Here is a 15,833-nt window from a genome sequence, read left to right as displayed (position 1 = left end):
CAGCTGGACGCATGCATGGTCCATGGATACCCTAACAGCCTGCACTATGGCTGCATTTGCATGCTCTTTCTTGGAGCTAGCTAGCACTGTCTTTGTGTGCATGTGTATACATTGTTTCTGTTCTACGCCCCATTATTTGCATTTGGCCACATCTCACAGATCAATGTCGGTGCCAGCTTAATTATCCAAGCTGAAAAATTAAAGCTTTGTATGTATCTGCAGCATCTTGGAATGCATGGATCCATGGAGGAATATACCACTTGAGCTGGATTTGCCATGTTACCATCGCTTGTACAGGAGCATGTGCCCTATGCTTAGTAAAGAGCTAGCAGCATAGTACAGTACAGTGGACAACAATATTTAATTAGTAGCTGATAACACAGCCAGATAGTACTAGTGATCACTGGCTCTTGAGGCAGCAGTGACGAGATGGGAGGATGTAATCACATGCTGGTGAGAAGTAAATTACTAACAAAGGCTGGCACCTGGTATTGGTTCATCTGAAGGGAGACATCAGTTGCATCACTGGAACAGAAACAGTTGTCCTAACATTAGGTGGATCTAGGTCCACAGTGGTGAATAATTTGTTTTAGATTATACTCAAAGTCAGATAACAAAATGATCATCCTAAAGAAAAATGGTCCAACCATTTGTGGCAATAATATTTTTTGAATGTAAATGTTAATTTTTTTTTCCTAATGATAAGTAAAACAAGTCCATTGGAACAACTATTGGGGAGTTAAACATAAGAAGAAAAAACACTGTGGTCCATTTTAATCAGATCCAATCATGCAATCCCTCTAAGGGCCAGTTCGTTTACACCCAGCCTGGTGGGGATTGAGGGGGCATGCTGGGATCTAATTCATTTTATCTTTAATCCCCGTCAATCCCCTCCAATACCGAACGGGACCTAATGGAGCTCGGGTTCCATGGACCATGCATGGAGCCCAAAAAATACATTCGGAAAATTTAAACCTTCTAAATACCATTTTCGAAATTTTGATTGGGCTCCATGGATCCCGAGCTCCAAAGGTCCGCACCCGATCCATTAATGTTGTATGAAATACTGTAGTGCAACTGTGCAAGAAGAGAGCATGGCAAGATTTGTAGAATGAATAAACACATCCTGGAACACTTCATAGGTAGTCTGTGTGCAAGATATGAGATCAAGAAGATCCCATTTACATGTGGACAGATGCTCATGAGTTACATGAGATGCTACTCGGCACGTGAATTCCATCCCACACACTAACACAAAGTAATTTCTGGGCTATTTCAACCTATTCATTATTATATATGTATTTGTTCACATTTGCTCAAATTAAGAGGGTGGTGTTGTGCTTCTCACACTCACACACCACCATGTGTTTTCCCCATGTGAAATTTCTTAATGTGATTAATCAACTAATATCAGTTTGTCTTGATGCAATGGTAGGTGAGACACTTGATGGTGATGCTCTGTCTACTTTCTAGATTCATGGGAGAGCAACACATTTCCATCACAGTTTGGCCGACACTATTTCTCTGCAAGGAACAATAAACAAAGATACAGTGGAACAATAAACAAAGATACAAAGGGTAAATACAGCACAGAAGTTGCTAGATCTGGAGGAAGAAGACTTGACTGCAATAATTCAGGTTAAGATCTGCATCACTATGACAGACCAGTTACTAGGCAGCTTCCATGCTCAGCTTAACTAACAATCTTGGACCTGGGGGTCAAGTCTAGAAGAGAAACAATTAACAAATCCGTTCTAGCTATTGCTGGTAGGTTATTTGTAATGATAACGAATTAAAAGGTCACAAGGAAATACAAGTGACATATTCTTAATTAACACAAAGAAAAAATCAATCATTTACTGCTACTGATGTGTATTGTCAGTAGGTGGCCTGAAGGAACTGTTGGTACAGCTAAAATAGACATTTCCCCCATTACTCCCTCTCCTTATCACAGCCTTCACTGCTGCAAGTGGGCTTCTCTTTCGTTTATATTCCTGCTATCTTTTCAAGAACATATTCCAACAAAAAGAAGAAAAAAAGTAAATTGAGATGCGAAAAAGAAGAGGAATAATTCCAAATTCCTCTCGCACGTAGCTTGCATGGGACGCATTATATCGAACGGGACGATATCCTGCAGCTAGCACGGACCACCAAATGATCACGGTCCCGGGTATCATTGCTGGTCTCATCCCCAAATTCCGCAAAAAGGCGAAAACCGCTCAGTTTTTGTACTCGGAGAACAGTCAATTTAAACACGCACACACAAAAAAAAAGGACTTGTGGGATATTTGAGGCAAAGGATCCATAACCCCAAATCATGGATCTTGTGACTGGTTTGTCAGAATACATCTAGTATTATCCATGACAAAGAAAGTGTGTGATTCTAAGGATATGAGCACATCATTTTCAGGCTTTTAGGCTCCATCCCTAGGTGTGATCTGGTTCAGGCACTCCCACTGATGCCTTATCCTTCCTCAAGCTATTAGAGAACACAAATTCCCATGGCTGTGACTTGCGATGAGTGTGACCAGCTGTGTGCAGTTATAGTGAGAGAGATGCCTAGGTTGTACTCTAGTAGAACATGTCCTATGGTTCTATCTGGTGACCACATGGTGCCTACGTGTCAAATTAAGCATGATTTCCAGCCAATGAATCGGTTTCTTCTAAACTTAGTAGGAATTTTCGGTCCCGGTAGGTGTGTATTTACGCGACTATTATGCCATGAGAGAGAGAGAGAGAGTGGTCCAAGAAACAAATTTGGTCAGTGATGACAAGAAACATAATTTGGTCAGGCATGACAAGATATCAACTTTGGTCAGGGATGACTGCAAATTACAGAAAATTAACGGTTTTCAGAACTGCAATCTAAATTGATTTTTGCTGCCAGTTCTAGCACGTGTCAGGAGGTTGATTCAGGTCAGTTTCACAAGAATTCTTTACAATTCATGTCAAACTCTGTTTACTCCTATGTTACTAAACTACAAAAGGAGGTGTGTTACATGTACTCTAGATGTTTATGTGTCAAGTCAATGCTAATCTACCTAGAACATTAACAAAACTAAAAGGAGAGATAACAAGAAGGGTAACCACATTCACACTCTCTGCATATACATACATAAAGAAGCACTAGTAGAGCCGTGAACGTCTGGATTCATTCCACTCTGCGTCTCTATCTGTCTTGGCTCTGAAATTAAGTATATATGGTCCTTTTCAGCAGCCAGAAAAGAGATACTCCAATGGAGCTGGTGGCAAGCCAACCTTTTTTTTCTCTGGGAGATATGTGGACATGTCCTAAAGTTCTACCCAGACTTTTTCCAAACCGAAGAGTGGGTTCGACACTTCGACACATCAAGTCATAAGTTCCTAACCAGACTTATCATCAGGTCTTGCTGATGATTAGACGATGTTCAGAAGTTCTAAAGGATCAACCATGATATCAACCTCCAATCTTCCATTCATCTTTGTTGTAGACTTTATTCTGCACCAAGCTCCATTCTGATACCTATCTAGATAGGCTTGTTGACGTGTTGCCTTCCCATACTGAAAGCAATATCTCTCAGGATCGAATATATATACAGAATTATGTTTTGGGGAAAGGAAAAGGGCAAATCTATTCAGGAATCTACTTTGTTAGATGATACATAGCTACTGTATCATCCATCATACTTGGAGTTGAATTGGTGCCTGCTAAATGCTATCAAAAAATTATTAGTCCTACACATTACCTGAAGAAGGGTCAAAACATGGACCTGACCTCATGACTGTTCAGTTGATTAGGTCTGTTTGACTTGAGATATGATAATATTTGAATAGCCATATTCTTGAAACGTTTGTATTCATAGCCCCAACTGAGTTTGTAACTAACCACAGGTCAGCGTCATCAAGCATGTCTCTACTCACAATCAATGACTCAACAAGGCATCATATATTCAAATGGTTAAACAAATTGACACGCCGAGCTCGACGTGAGCTATAACTCAATAATGTATAACTACTTCATCTATGTGTTTCAGAAGGTTCTGCGTTACAAACCTATTACATCTTAGAATACAGCAAATATGTGGGAGGGTTGCCACCTTGTCACAGGAAAAGATAGTTGGCCATGAGCATGAAGCAGTTTAGTACTGATATTTGTCACAAAATAGACTTAAATCACATGTTGTCCACGTGTCCTACATCTAGCTGTTTGCTCTTGCTAGTAAACCAGAAAAGGATGGAACAGGTGAGTTCCGCATCTGTTCTTGAGCTTGCTTTATCTCCTCAGGATCTTCAGGTATAAAACAGACATACGGTTAGATAGATAGATACAGAAACAGAATCACCCTAATACATTAGAACATACCGTTTACAAATATTCATGGAATGGGTAACATTAGATTAATCGAAACAAATAATCAGTCACAAAAGGATTTAGCAGCAACCACAATGGACAGTAGATACAAAAGCTGGAAAGGCAGAAACAATAGTCTGACTAAACACAACAAGGATTTGGACCAAATACATACACATGAGCAGATTTTCCAAAATTTCTTATTATCAAACTACTCATCTCAGGTTACTTACTGTTCAATTCATTGTAAATGGACTAAATCTAGAGCCAATGGAACATGATGGTGCATAGAACTTCATCAAGTGTGACTTATGTTATGCCAGTTCGTACTTGCTTGCATAAAGTAAACTATAATATAGTAAAATGAAGTTTGTCGTTTATTTTTGGATGTAAAAGGTTAAAATGTACAACTTACCTATGTTCTCCATCATCTTGGGCATAACAAAAACCATTAGGACCATAAAACCGACCATTAAACCCATGGGGCTCTTAAGAAGGGACATTACGTTGAAAGGTTCCCTTATCTGCGAAAAATGGACAAAAGCATATAAATTAGTTACTCTTAAATATTTGATCACAGCAATAAATGAGGAAACAAGTAAACAAAAAAAAAGCATCAGCCACCTCATAGTACTGCTCTTCTTTCAGAGGTTCCAAAACGAGCTCATTTAGAACTCTTCTGTTTTCAGTCAATGCTGCTTGAATATGCCCAGGATTCCTGGCACTGATGTCCACTCGAACCTATCGTGCACAGTAATAGAGAATCAACTGTTCAATGTCCATTTTTTTCATACTACAACAAAATCGACTAATAAATACTTACTGGTGAAAAAAAGTAGCCAAGTGACGAGACTTCAATCAGATGAGTTCCGGCTGGCACATTGTGGCTTAAGCATATTATGTCAAGGATCAACTTATCACAGGATGATCTGCTAACATTGCACAAAGGCGACTAACAATGACAAATTACACAAACACAATACACTATAGCAAGACACATGATGGCATCAAAAAAATTCTTCAGTCAGCACCCCCACAGACTCTCATCTACCTTTTTATCTGAAAGGGGAGTAGCCCCATAAAACAGACAGAATCTAAGATAACGGTGCATCAAACAAAGGTAAATAGAACAGGATATGTAGATCTAATTAAAACATGACTTATGTTTCCCCCCATCAGGAAATTCGAAATATATATGGAAGGATGTGGCATAACATTTTTTGTAGGATACAAAGCAAAGTAGCCATCTGGCCTGGCAAATGTAACCTTCTGACCACCATTAAGTATCACTTTAGTGTTTGATGTCTTGGCTGGAAGACCAAAGCCCTTTCCGCTTGCAGCTATAAGCACAACACATAAAAGTAACATCAAGTGGACATCAAATTAGGGCACCAGTACCTTTCAGCTCCACAAATATGGAAGCTTAGTCTAACTGCACTTCAAGGAGCAAAAATGCAAGATCCTAAATCATAATCAATTGTTTGGATGCACAGAAATAAAGACAATAGGCAGCCTTGGCAATTTACAACCAGCTGAAACAATCCGGCACCAGTATCTGATGATTCTACACACAGGCTTAAAATACATTCAGACAGACAGTTCTCACAACTGGTCAACGAAACATTATGTCCATTGATTAGCGTGTTTTAAAATGTTCCCAGTAAGCCTGAAAGTTAGCAACTAAAAACAAAAACAGTGAAGAAACAGTTTCCTACACCTGTTTGATCGTGTTATTACTCAGAACAAAAGGATGCAAAATATAAACAGCGGTCACGGCACAATCCAGCGCCGGTTCAAATTCAAACATAAAGAGGTTGGATAAAACTAGTCACCATGCAAACTACGCACCACCTAAACCCAGTCACAGAAGCAGTTGAAAGTTCATACTGGCATCGAGTGCAATGCACAGTACGCCAAATCAGCCACGCGCCCATCTACAGATCTCGAAGAGAAGCCCACCAAATTGGCCCGAGCCTAGTCGAGTCTGAGCATGGAACCGAATCGCGCTTACCCCCCACAAGGCCACAATAACCTCAGCACACGAGGTTTTCTCAGATGCACCTAATTTTGAGCCGAGCTACACAGACGCGATCCCAAACATGGCAACAACCCAAATTCGTTGAAACTTCAAACCATGGGGTCGAGCAGAGTCGGGCCACTACCGTCGATCTTGACGCGGCCGGCGATCGTGTACCCCTCGCCGGATCTGCAGGCAGGCACGAGGTCGAGACGGGGTCAGCTAGGTTAGGTTCCTGCCGAAACGGACGAAACGAAATTGCGGGGGGCGGAAGAGGGGAAGGGGCACCTACCCGGGCTGATCCGCCACCGCGGCGCCGAAGCACGCCGCCGTCGCTACGACGGCGAGGAGGAGGAGGACGCGGGGGGGGCTCATCGTCGTCGTCGTCGCGAGCAGAAGAGGCGAAGAGCTCTGCGCTTCCGTCCTTGCGTGTGTCCTGTTCTCGCCGTGGGCTTTCCCAGTTCCAGGAGTAGGAAAGGGGACGGAACGCTTGCTTGTTTATTTCTAGGATGGGCCGTCGGAAGAAGGCGCGCTCGGTTTTGCACGCCCGGCCCACGTGATCCTGTGCGGGGTCGGACATGCACAGAACTGGGCCTAGATGGCATGGTGCGGGGTCTTTTTCAAACAAGGAAAAAAAAATCGTTGTCTCTCTCAAAAAAAAGGAAAATCTTTTGTACCAAAAGAAAAAAGTCTTCGTAGAAAACCGTAGCAGCTCAGAGCATCGGTATACCCCACGATGCACGAGTGAAATACCGGCTATTCTCCTTGCATCCGGACATACTCCTCGCTTGAATATGTATTGTTTGGTTATAGTAAAACCACTTCATTAGGTAGATATCGCTATAGGGCTCCATCTAATGTTAGGAGGTGATGCCAACCTTCGGTCGACGCCTTGTTGTCCTTGATACTATACTTTGGTGGTGGCGACTTGACAATGAAAACAGCATTTGTAAGGTGTAAAAAGTCTACTGGATCTATTCTTGCCTTGGTATGCATTTTATTGCCAACATCAAATAAAAACCTAGTATTTGGGTCTCGTTGCCTCCTTGGTGGAAAAATATCGATTTATTGTAAGTACTTTTTTTGACAGCAGATTGATTGTAAGTTTGTATTTACCGGAAAAGTTTCACTGTTTGTTGTTTACCGTCTCTTTGTTCCACATGATTTTCAAAATATAAGAAAATTAAAAACATAAAAACTAGAAATTCAAAAATAAGCAAGACAGGGGAAACACGTGAATTCTCAACGAGGATTAGAACCATGTTATAGTTGTCATATGAACAAAAGAAATTTTCCAACCGATAGGACCCGATGAAATTTTTCCTTTGAAATTCGAGTGTGAAGTGAATCACATACTCTAACAAAAATCCTAAAGCCCTGATTGGATGGTTGTGTTTTTTAGTTGGATGGCTGATATCTAGTCTAACTTTAGAAACAAACTAAATAGCAACCCTTTCTACAAAAAATACAGCAATCTCCATAATTTGTTTCCCTACTAGTAATCCTTATCCAACAAGATTCTTTGAATATTCCCTTGATTTTGAAATCTTGCGCCATCTATTTATTTAAAAATTGTCGAAAGTCAGTTGGCTAATGCCTAATGGCTGGTCAGAAACCACAAGCAGACAAACAAGCCCAGTCCGGTGTCGTGGAGCCGCCAGCGGCCTCTGCTTCTTCTTCCCCGATCCGTCTCCTTCAGGCCTTCGCCTCAGGCGGCTTGCTTGCTTGCTTGCTCGCCTCTCTTCGCCGCCGTGCCATCGTCTGCTCCACGCGATCTCTCCGCCCCTCCGCCGAATACCCGGCGCGCGGCCTTCCCACTGTAAGCGGCCCCCTCTTCACGCCCCTGTTCTCTTCCGGTTCCGCCTGGCGTCGCGGCGCTGGCTGTTCCTCTGGTGGGTGGATTGGATCAGATCCTGATCTGCGGGATTCCCACACCCTGTCGTCGGTTTTTCCGTGCTTGGTCAAGGACTCGGGGTAGGCTTGCTTGGTGTCGTTGGGGGGAGGCGGAGCGCGCGGGCGGCGCTGTTCGTTTTGGGAGATTTTTTTGTCGTCGAGATCAGTCGATATGAGCGTCACGTACTGACGAATTAGCTAGGCGATGGTGGAATAGGTAGCGTCTGGGCAAGGTGTAGCGGGGGGGAATCCTGTGCCGGTACGTGAGGCAGTGAGTGGTTGTGTGATTGTGTCTATAAGCAAGGGACTGTGGTAGAATGTGCCTGACAAGTAAGGAGTTCATGCTAGTTTCATCACTTCAGATTAGACCAATTGGTGGCACGTACCGGATCTAGAGCAGACTCGTGATGAAAGAAAAGCTTATGAGATCTGCACTACATCGTGGTCACGTGTTTTCGTTATATCGATCTCCCTTGGGTACTAGTAACCCGATATTTGAAGGGCCAGCTGTGGTTGGTCATATGAATTTCATGCACGCTTTGTTTTCCATTGTACTTTTAGGCTGAGGTGGGGCATCGCCATTGTTCTGGAATGAGGTGTCGGGGCTTGGTGGTGCTATCATTACTCACGTTACACGTTCTGTTGTGCATTGTTAATGGCGTCTTCTCTGGCCGCACGAGCTCTTATGTGCGCACGGAATTCCCGTCCACAGATATGCCTATAGACAGTGAGTGGTTTGCAACTCCAAATGGCTACAATGCTCCACAGCAGGTATGGACCTGTGCTACTAGATATCAGTACATTATTAGCGGTTCCGTAATGTACTCATTACTTACTACTTATTCTGCTGGCAGGTTCATATCACACAAGGCGACTATGATGGAAAAGCTGTTATAATATCATGGGTCACTGTATCAGAACCTGGGCTAAGTGAAGTGTTTTACAGTAAAGAAGAGAACCGCTATGATCAGAAAGCAGAAGGAACATCAACAAGTTATACATTTTACGATTATAAATCTGGATACATACATCATTGCCTTGTTGATGGCCTTGAGGTAATATACTTCATTGTTGTTATGTCCTTTAATATTGGGTGGGACAAATACAGTGTTTGCCTCACCCAATATTGATGGCACTTTCTAGGATGGATTTCCATCCAACCTATAACTATAGAGATCACTCTATACTTTGGATCTACAAGTGCTCTGTATTAACTATCTGCTTCTTCAGTTGGGTGACACTGTACTAGTTCGTTCCAACATATAATTCTGAATTACCCTCTTGGTTTGCAGTATAACACTAAATATTATTACAAGATTGGAACGGGAGGTTCAGCTCGAGAATTTTGGTTTCAAACACCTCCAGCAATCGATGCTGACGCATCCTACACGTTTGGCATCATAGGTTTGTCTTCTCTTCTTTAATTATTTTTTGTTCATATGCTGTCTTTGCATTTCTTCCAGATTGATGCATGAGCGGGGAATTCGTAGTTGCCTTTCAATTTCATGTTTTTCTCTTTTCACAATGACACTACTATGACAAATTTAGCCCAAGTTATATCAATAATCCTACTCACTATATGCATTCTTTTTCCTGTCCAAATTCTAGACACTACCGTGTCACTGTTACGGCCATTAGGTGAGACATGGACTTAGAAATGCGGCAATTCAGGCAGTTTGACTTGATCTCTCTTTCTTTTCTGGCTCTACTTTGCTAGGTGATCTGGGGCAAACATTCAATTCTCTCTCAACTCTACAACATTATGAAAAAAGTGAAGGACAAACTGTTCTATTTGTTGGGGACTTGTCATATGCTGATAGGTATGAACATAATGATGGAATTCGGTGGGATTCTTGGGGTCGATTTGTTGAACGTAGTACTGCATATCAACCATGGATATGGAATTCTGGGAACCATGAGATAGAATACAGGCCTGATCTGGTATGTTATCTCCTCATCTATGCAAAATCTTGCCAGTGAAAGTTCATAATTTAACTAAGTTGAAATAGATTGACAAAGCTGCTGGAAATGTTTCATCCACCATGCATAATTTATTTATTATCATCTTTATTTTTGCATTATACTTTTCTTGTACTAGATATAGTTAACTGACTGTTTTGTGAATCAGATTGCATATTCCCAATATTTTATAGAATTATTTTTGGCAAGCATCCTATGGTGTTGCTCCTTGTTTAAACATGTTAAGGCGTTAGCTAGTAACATACACTGGAGAAACATGGATGCTCTTATTTGTTGGGTTTGAGCTGACAATGTGTGTTTGATACCGGGAAGCTCTTATTTGTTTGGTTTGAGCTGACAAACAATTTTTGCTGTAGCTGACTAGCTGCATGATTATGGTTGTGTAGTTTCCCACTCGACTCTACCAAGGCACATGCTTAGAGCCTTAGTCTTTGTTCAGAATAGCATCCTTTTTTCTCTTACATTTAAGTAGCTGAGCTTAATCAAGTATTGAGCTTTATTTTGTTTTGTTGCTGTTTTCAAAAGGATCAGGTTGCACTTGTCACTTCTTAATTATGGTCCCATTCGTACTTGATTTTGATATTCCAGGGAGAAACCTCTACATTTAAGCCATATCTGCACAGATATAAAACACCATACTTGGCATCAAATAGCAGCTCCCAAATGTGGTATGCAGTCAGGCGGGCATCTGCTCATATTATCGTCCTCTCTAGCTATTCTCCATTCGGTCAGTTCCTTTTCCTACTTGCTTTATTCTGTTTCTGCCATTACATTTCTGATATAGCACCACGATGTGTCATTTGGCAATGGGACTTGGGAGTTCCAAGTGCCTATCCTTGGTCCAAAGCCTGGGTCAAGCAGCAGTAGAAGTCCCACATTAAAAAAATATGGACTTATTATGTTCTTAATGACACAATTAAAATTGTAGATACTAAATTTGAGTCATTTTCTCTTTGTACTGTTGATACATTTGAAACTTTTACCATATCTCAAATTCTCAATACACATGGACTAGTTAGAAATCTATCTCCTGTTTCATTGAAAGTCTGAAACGGCGATAGCCATTTTTCTCTCTTCAGGGGACATTTTTAGGAATACTACATTTTTTAAAACTTGTAGCATGGTTCATATGAGCCGTGGTACAGGGTTTGGGTTCATGGTATTGCACTTTTCCTTGAAATTCCGCTGTAAACCTAAATCCTGTACCTCAGTTCAAGTTTGACGATTTTGGTATGATATGCTGCATGATCACAAAAACATAAGTAATCATTTTACTGACAACATGATATATCCATTATATATTATTTTAGAAGCATGCATGTTTTGGCAGCTGGATGTTGAGTGTAGATATTTGATGATTTTGTTGAATATGCCTGATCTGATGCAATTATGTCCTGTAAACTTGCATGGGGTATTTTATTAGTAAAATACACTCCCCAATGGATGTGGCTGAGGAGTGAATTCAAGCGTGTGGACAGGGAGAAGACACCTTGGCTTATTGTTCTCATGCATGCTCCCATGTACAACAGCAACAATGCACATTATATGGAGGGAGAGAGTATGAGGGCTGCTTTCGAGAAATGGTTTGTGAAGTACAAAGTCGACTTGGTATTTGCAGGGCATGTTCATGCTTATGAGAGATCGGTAAGTTCTTGTTGAGCACATGCTCCTTCTTTATGGATAAAATGCTGGATTTGGTCATCTGATCTTTCAGAGTCTATTCAAATGAAAATTTCAGGTCTGTTAGTTCTAGTTAATTTCTCATGGACACCTTTCTATATGAACTACTTGCAGTATCGTATATCTAATGTCAACTACAACATAACATCGGGGAGTCGATATCCAGTGCCAGACAAATCTGCTCCTGTGTACATAACAGTTGGTGATGGGGGCAACCAGGAAGGACTTGCCTCAAGGTAAGAGGAACACACTATTAGGAAGGAAGCTTATTATTGATAAGATTATGTTTATTGCACTCTTACAATACTTGCCTGTTGGTCAAACTCCAAATGTTGCAGGTTTAATGATCCACAGCCAGATTACTCTGCCTTCAGGGAGGCCAGCTATGGCCATTCGATTTTGCAGCTGAAGAATAGGACTCATGCTGTCTACCAGTGGCACAGAAATGATGACGGGAAGCATGTACCCGCAGACAACGTGGTGTTCCATAACCAATACTGGTGAGCACAATACTCGATAGTTTTATCTAAGGGCGATAATCATTCATTGCTTGCTGCTTTCATGATCCTATAATGTAGTAATGTCATGCCAATCCCGTTTCGTGGCCATTACTCTCCGTGTGACATATCTTTAGAGCTATGCCGCCTATCCAGCTGACCGAGTGGACATTGTTTGGCAGGGCAAACAACACACGTCGGAGGAGACTGAAGAAGAACCATTTTCGCTTCGATAGCATCGATAACCTGATTTCCATGCTCTAGGAGCTGTTCCCGCAGAAACGTTTACAGCACAGAAGTTTCAGCAACAGTGGGGGAAAGTTCTGTTGCTTGCTTGCGCGTTGATCGACCCGCGAGGCAAGACAATAGGCAAGATGAGGCAGGCCATCAGATTCCATGCCAAGAAGTCAAATATTGAAGTTTGTGGATTTCCCCTCTTACAAACTGTACCCTATAATGAGCACCAATCTGTACACTACACATGTAAAATTCCGCGATGAACATCACAGCCTCCCTACTCCCTGCTATATTGCTGCTTGTATTGCCAATTGGATCGTCCAATTCATTTATAAAATATTACGGGTATGAACTGAGATAAATATTACCGCAACAGCTGTTTAACCACACACACAATCATGAACATGGAAATTTACCAATTCCTTCGAAATTGAACTGTTTCCTGTGAAAAATTTCGCGTTCGAAGACACTTTTGTCGACGAAGATCCATTTCTTCTTCTGCTTCAACGGCGACGCCTGTGTCTGCTTCACCATCGTTGCTGCCCAGCTGACACGGACGAGCGCCGGCCATAAGAAACTGACGGCGGCAACAGGTCAACCTGAACCATCACCACTCTTAGAGCCTGCCTGGCTGGCTGCCCCAGCTTTATTACAAGGATTTGACAGTGAACTGATGGTGATCCTAGTCATGATGCCGTAGCTCTCAGCATCTTAAATCCGGTGCTCTGCTGAATCCGACATCGATCTTTCTCATCCTCCTACTGGTGCCGTGCCATATCTGAACAGTGGACTATTATTAACATGGTCGAATTCGCAGGTGACACATCCTGCGCCACTGAAGCTGACCCTAGCATAGCATGCAAGCAGGGTCCGTTCAGAGCTCTTTCACGGTACCCCGATTTTAATATGGACCGCTCATTTATCCCAATCTAATGGTTTGTATTGTCTGGTACTCCATCCTTAATTATACGGGGTACCGAGTCAAAAACCACCGGAATACCTCGATTGGAGGGCAAAATCGTAATCACCGAGGGTAGTTTGGAATTTTCTCGAACTGAACTCGATCTTGCTTTTTTGCAATTAAAAAAGACAGTTAACCCCGTGCCGGCATAGCGGACGAGGGCCACGCCGACAGAGCGGAGAAGACGCCGCTCGATTGGTGGCCGGTCAGCCAGCGGAGCGGACGAAGCTGCTACTCGATTGAGTCACTGCGCCGGCAGTACAGAGGAAGAGATGGAGCAACAACCGCCTGAGCGACACAAGCGGCGCCGTTGGAGCAGAAAAGGGCATCGCCGCCATGCCGGAGAGGACGAAGAGACGGAGTAGCAGCTGCTAGAGGAGAAAATGGACGCCACGGAGAAACCGCCACCACTATTCGATTGGGCCTTGGCGCTGGCGGAGCGGACGAAGAGGGAGCACGACAGGTGAGCGGAGAGAGCACGGTGACGCAACAGAGCTCGGCGATTCAATCGGAGGGGTTGCAGGTGCAGCCATCGCTGAGCTAGCTAGCCCAAATTGAATCGATCGGCGTCCTTTTTTTCCGGCCGTAACTAACAACAGATTTGGAGATGATTGTAGACCATTGTACGTTTAACAAATGTCTAATTTGCCCTTTATCATGGACGGTCAGATCTATTTGGTACTCCAGTATTGGTTTTTGGAGTACCGGAATACCGTAAAAATGCTCCCCGCTTATTTCTTTTCTCCTCACGACCATAATTGGCCGGATTCTACTGTTACGCGGTAAACGGAATACAGAGGTTCCTAATTGATACGCTAGTTCTCTAGTCAGATTATTTAGGAGTACTTAATTTTTTTCCGATGGAAACTATTTACTTAAAATTTGATTTAGAGATTCGAAAGTTGGTCTAGAAACCGGATATGAGCAGAATCCCATTTGCATCCCTAACCACAATACGTCACACAATTTTGTTAGAACATAACCTCTGCCACCGAAATTGCCCCACGTCTCGCTGTCGACGGATAGGTCGTCTACCACGACCGGGGAAATGAAAACATCCCGATAACGTTAGGGGGTACGCACACAGTTGGCATTGCAAACAAGGTCGGTCAGAGGCTAACTGACTACGGCAATGCACCTGATCATGCATCCAGCTGCTGCTGATGAGGATCGATGAGCAGGGAAAGTAGTCGACAGCAGCAGCAGCAGCAGGAGCCGCCGCTTGACGACACGAAACGGCGAGATGAGGCTGATGGGGAACGACGAGGTACGTACGTTAGCTTAGCTTACCCGTGTGTGTGTGTGTGCGCGCTGTGGCGTGGACAAACGGCAAGTGGAGGGGATGGAATAACAATGTCGATCAATCTGACGAGGAGATAGAAGGAGACTGCTGCGATGTCGACATGTACGGGTGAATCAATGAAAGATGATTGGGGGCAGGGGGGTGCCTGCCGATTCTCCTTCCCGCCACCACTCCGCTGCCGTCACTTTTTCCTTCTTTTGGCACACGGAAATTCGAAAAACTTGTGACCAACTAGGCGCCGAAGCTTTCCGTGATAAACACTCTTGGTCTTAAAATGATCTTTACTACTCCAAATTCATAATTGTCTTGGTGGAGTAGAATAGACAATTCAGATTTGTGTGCATCGATCAATGAAGATGTCGAAAATGAACAATACTCTTCTGTGCTACACACAAAAAGATTCGAACCGAGACGTGAGACGCCGTAAGGAAAACAAACTTAGATCGTGTGTGTGTTCCCAAACATAGCATTTGTCTTTTGTCCCCATAAAATTCATTTTTTTTCTTTCTCTAAGTAAACATGGCCAGAAAGAAGGTAAAATTCATGTGTTCCAAATGTGGTCATAAGACCTAGCTATATTCACAAGATTGTCAATGTTGGATAGTCCCAAATTAATTGTTCAAGATTCACCTTTTTTTTTCCTTGTTGCTATTTATATTAGGGTCGTAGGGTGACCAAACTATATGTGCCCCAACGAGGTCACGAAAGGACGAACTAGCTAGCCTTTGAGAATTTGCACTTTACGTAGTTCCATACCTCCATTATTACACGATGGTATGACATGGCATCTTTAGAGGCCTAGTTGAACAATCATTTTAAAAAATAGCATCTGGTCTAAAGATTTGACCGTACATGCAGCGGCAACGGTTGACCTGCAGATCAATGACAACTTGCGTGAAAGGTTGGAAAAAAGAGAGCAAAGCAAGAAGTTGAAC

The 15,833-nt window shown here is 42.6% G+C and overlaps 2 protein-coding genes across 2 annotated transcripts; one reads left to right on the top strand and one right to left on the bottom strand.

Moving 5' to 3' along the window:
• Window positions 1-3,906: 3,906 nt before the first annotated feature.
• On the bottom strand, window positions 3,907-6,818 carry LOC100832226 (ER membrane protein complex subunit 7 homolog). Its single transcript, XM_003563257.4, has 7 exons — window positions 6,640-6,818; window positions 6,493-6,536; window positions 5,562-5,670; window positions 5,154-5,217; window positions 4,955-5,071; window positions 4,746-4,854; window positions 3,907-4,267 (listed from the first exon to the last, which is right to left on the bottom strand). Exons 1-7 carry the CDS (start codon window positions 6,720-6,722, stop codon window positions 4,179-4,181), a joined length of 615 nt encoding a protein of 204 aa, XP_003563305.1. The 5' UTR covers window positions 6,723-6,818; the 3' UTR covers window positions 3,907-4,178.
• A 1,114-nt stretch (window positions 6,819-7,932) lies between these two features.
• LOC100831930 (phosphoenolpyruvate phosphatase) lies at window positions 7,933-13,007 on the top strand. The gene is made up of 10 exons (XM_003563256.4): window positions 7,933-8,166; window positions 8,802-9,011; window positions 9,095-9,295; window positions 9,533-9,644; window positions 9,958-10,181; window positions 10,809-10,947; window positions 11,644-11,864; window positions 12,015-12,136; window positions 12,239-12,400; window positions 12,580-13,007. Exons 1-10 carry the CDS (start codon window positions 7,948-7,950, stop codon window positions 12,659-12,661), a joined length of 1,692 nt encoding a protein of 563 aa, XP_003563304.2. The 5' UTR covers window positions 7,933-7,947; the 3' UTR covers window positions 12,662-13,007.
• Window positions 13,008-15,833: the final 2,826 nt, after the last annotated feature.

The sequence above is a fragment of the Brachypodium distachyon genome, chromosome 1 (assembly GCF_000005505.3).
Source record: "Brachypodium distachyon strain Bd21 chromosome 1, Brachypodium_distachyon_v3.0, whole genome shotgun sequence".
NCBI lineage: Eukaryota > Viridiplantae > Streptophyta > Magnoliopsida > Poales > Poaceae > Brachypodium > Brachypodium distachyon.
This window is presented reverse-complemented; position numbering and strand designations above follow the sequence as displayed.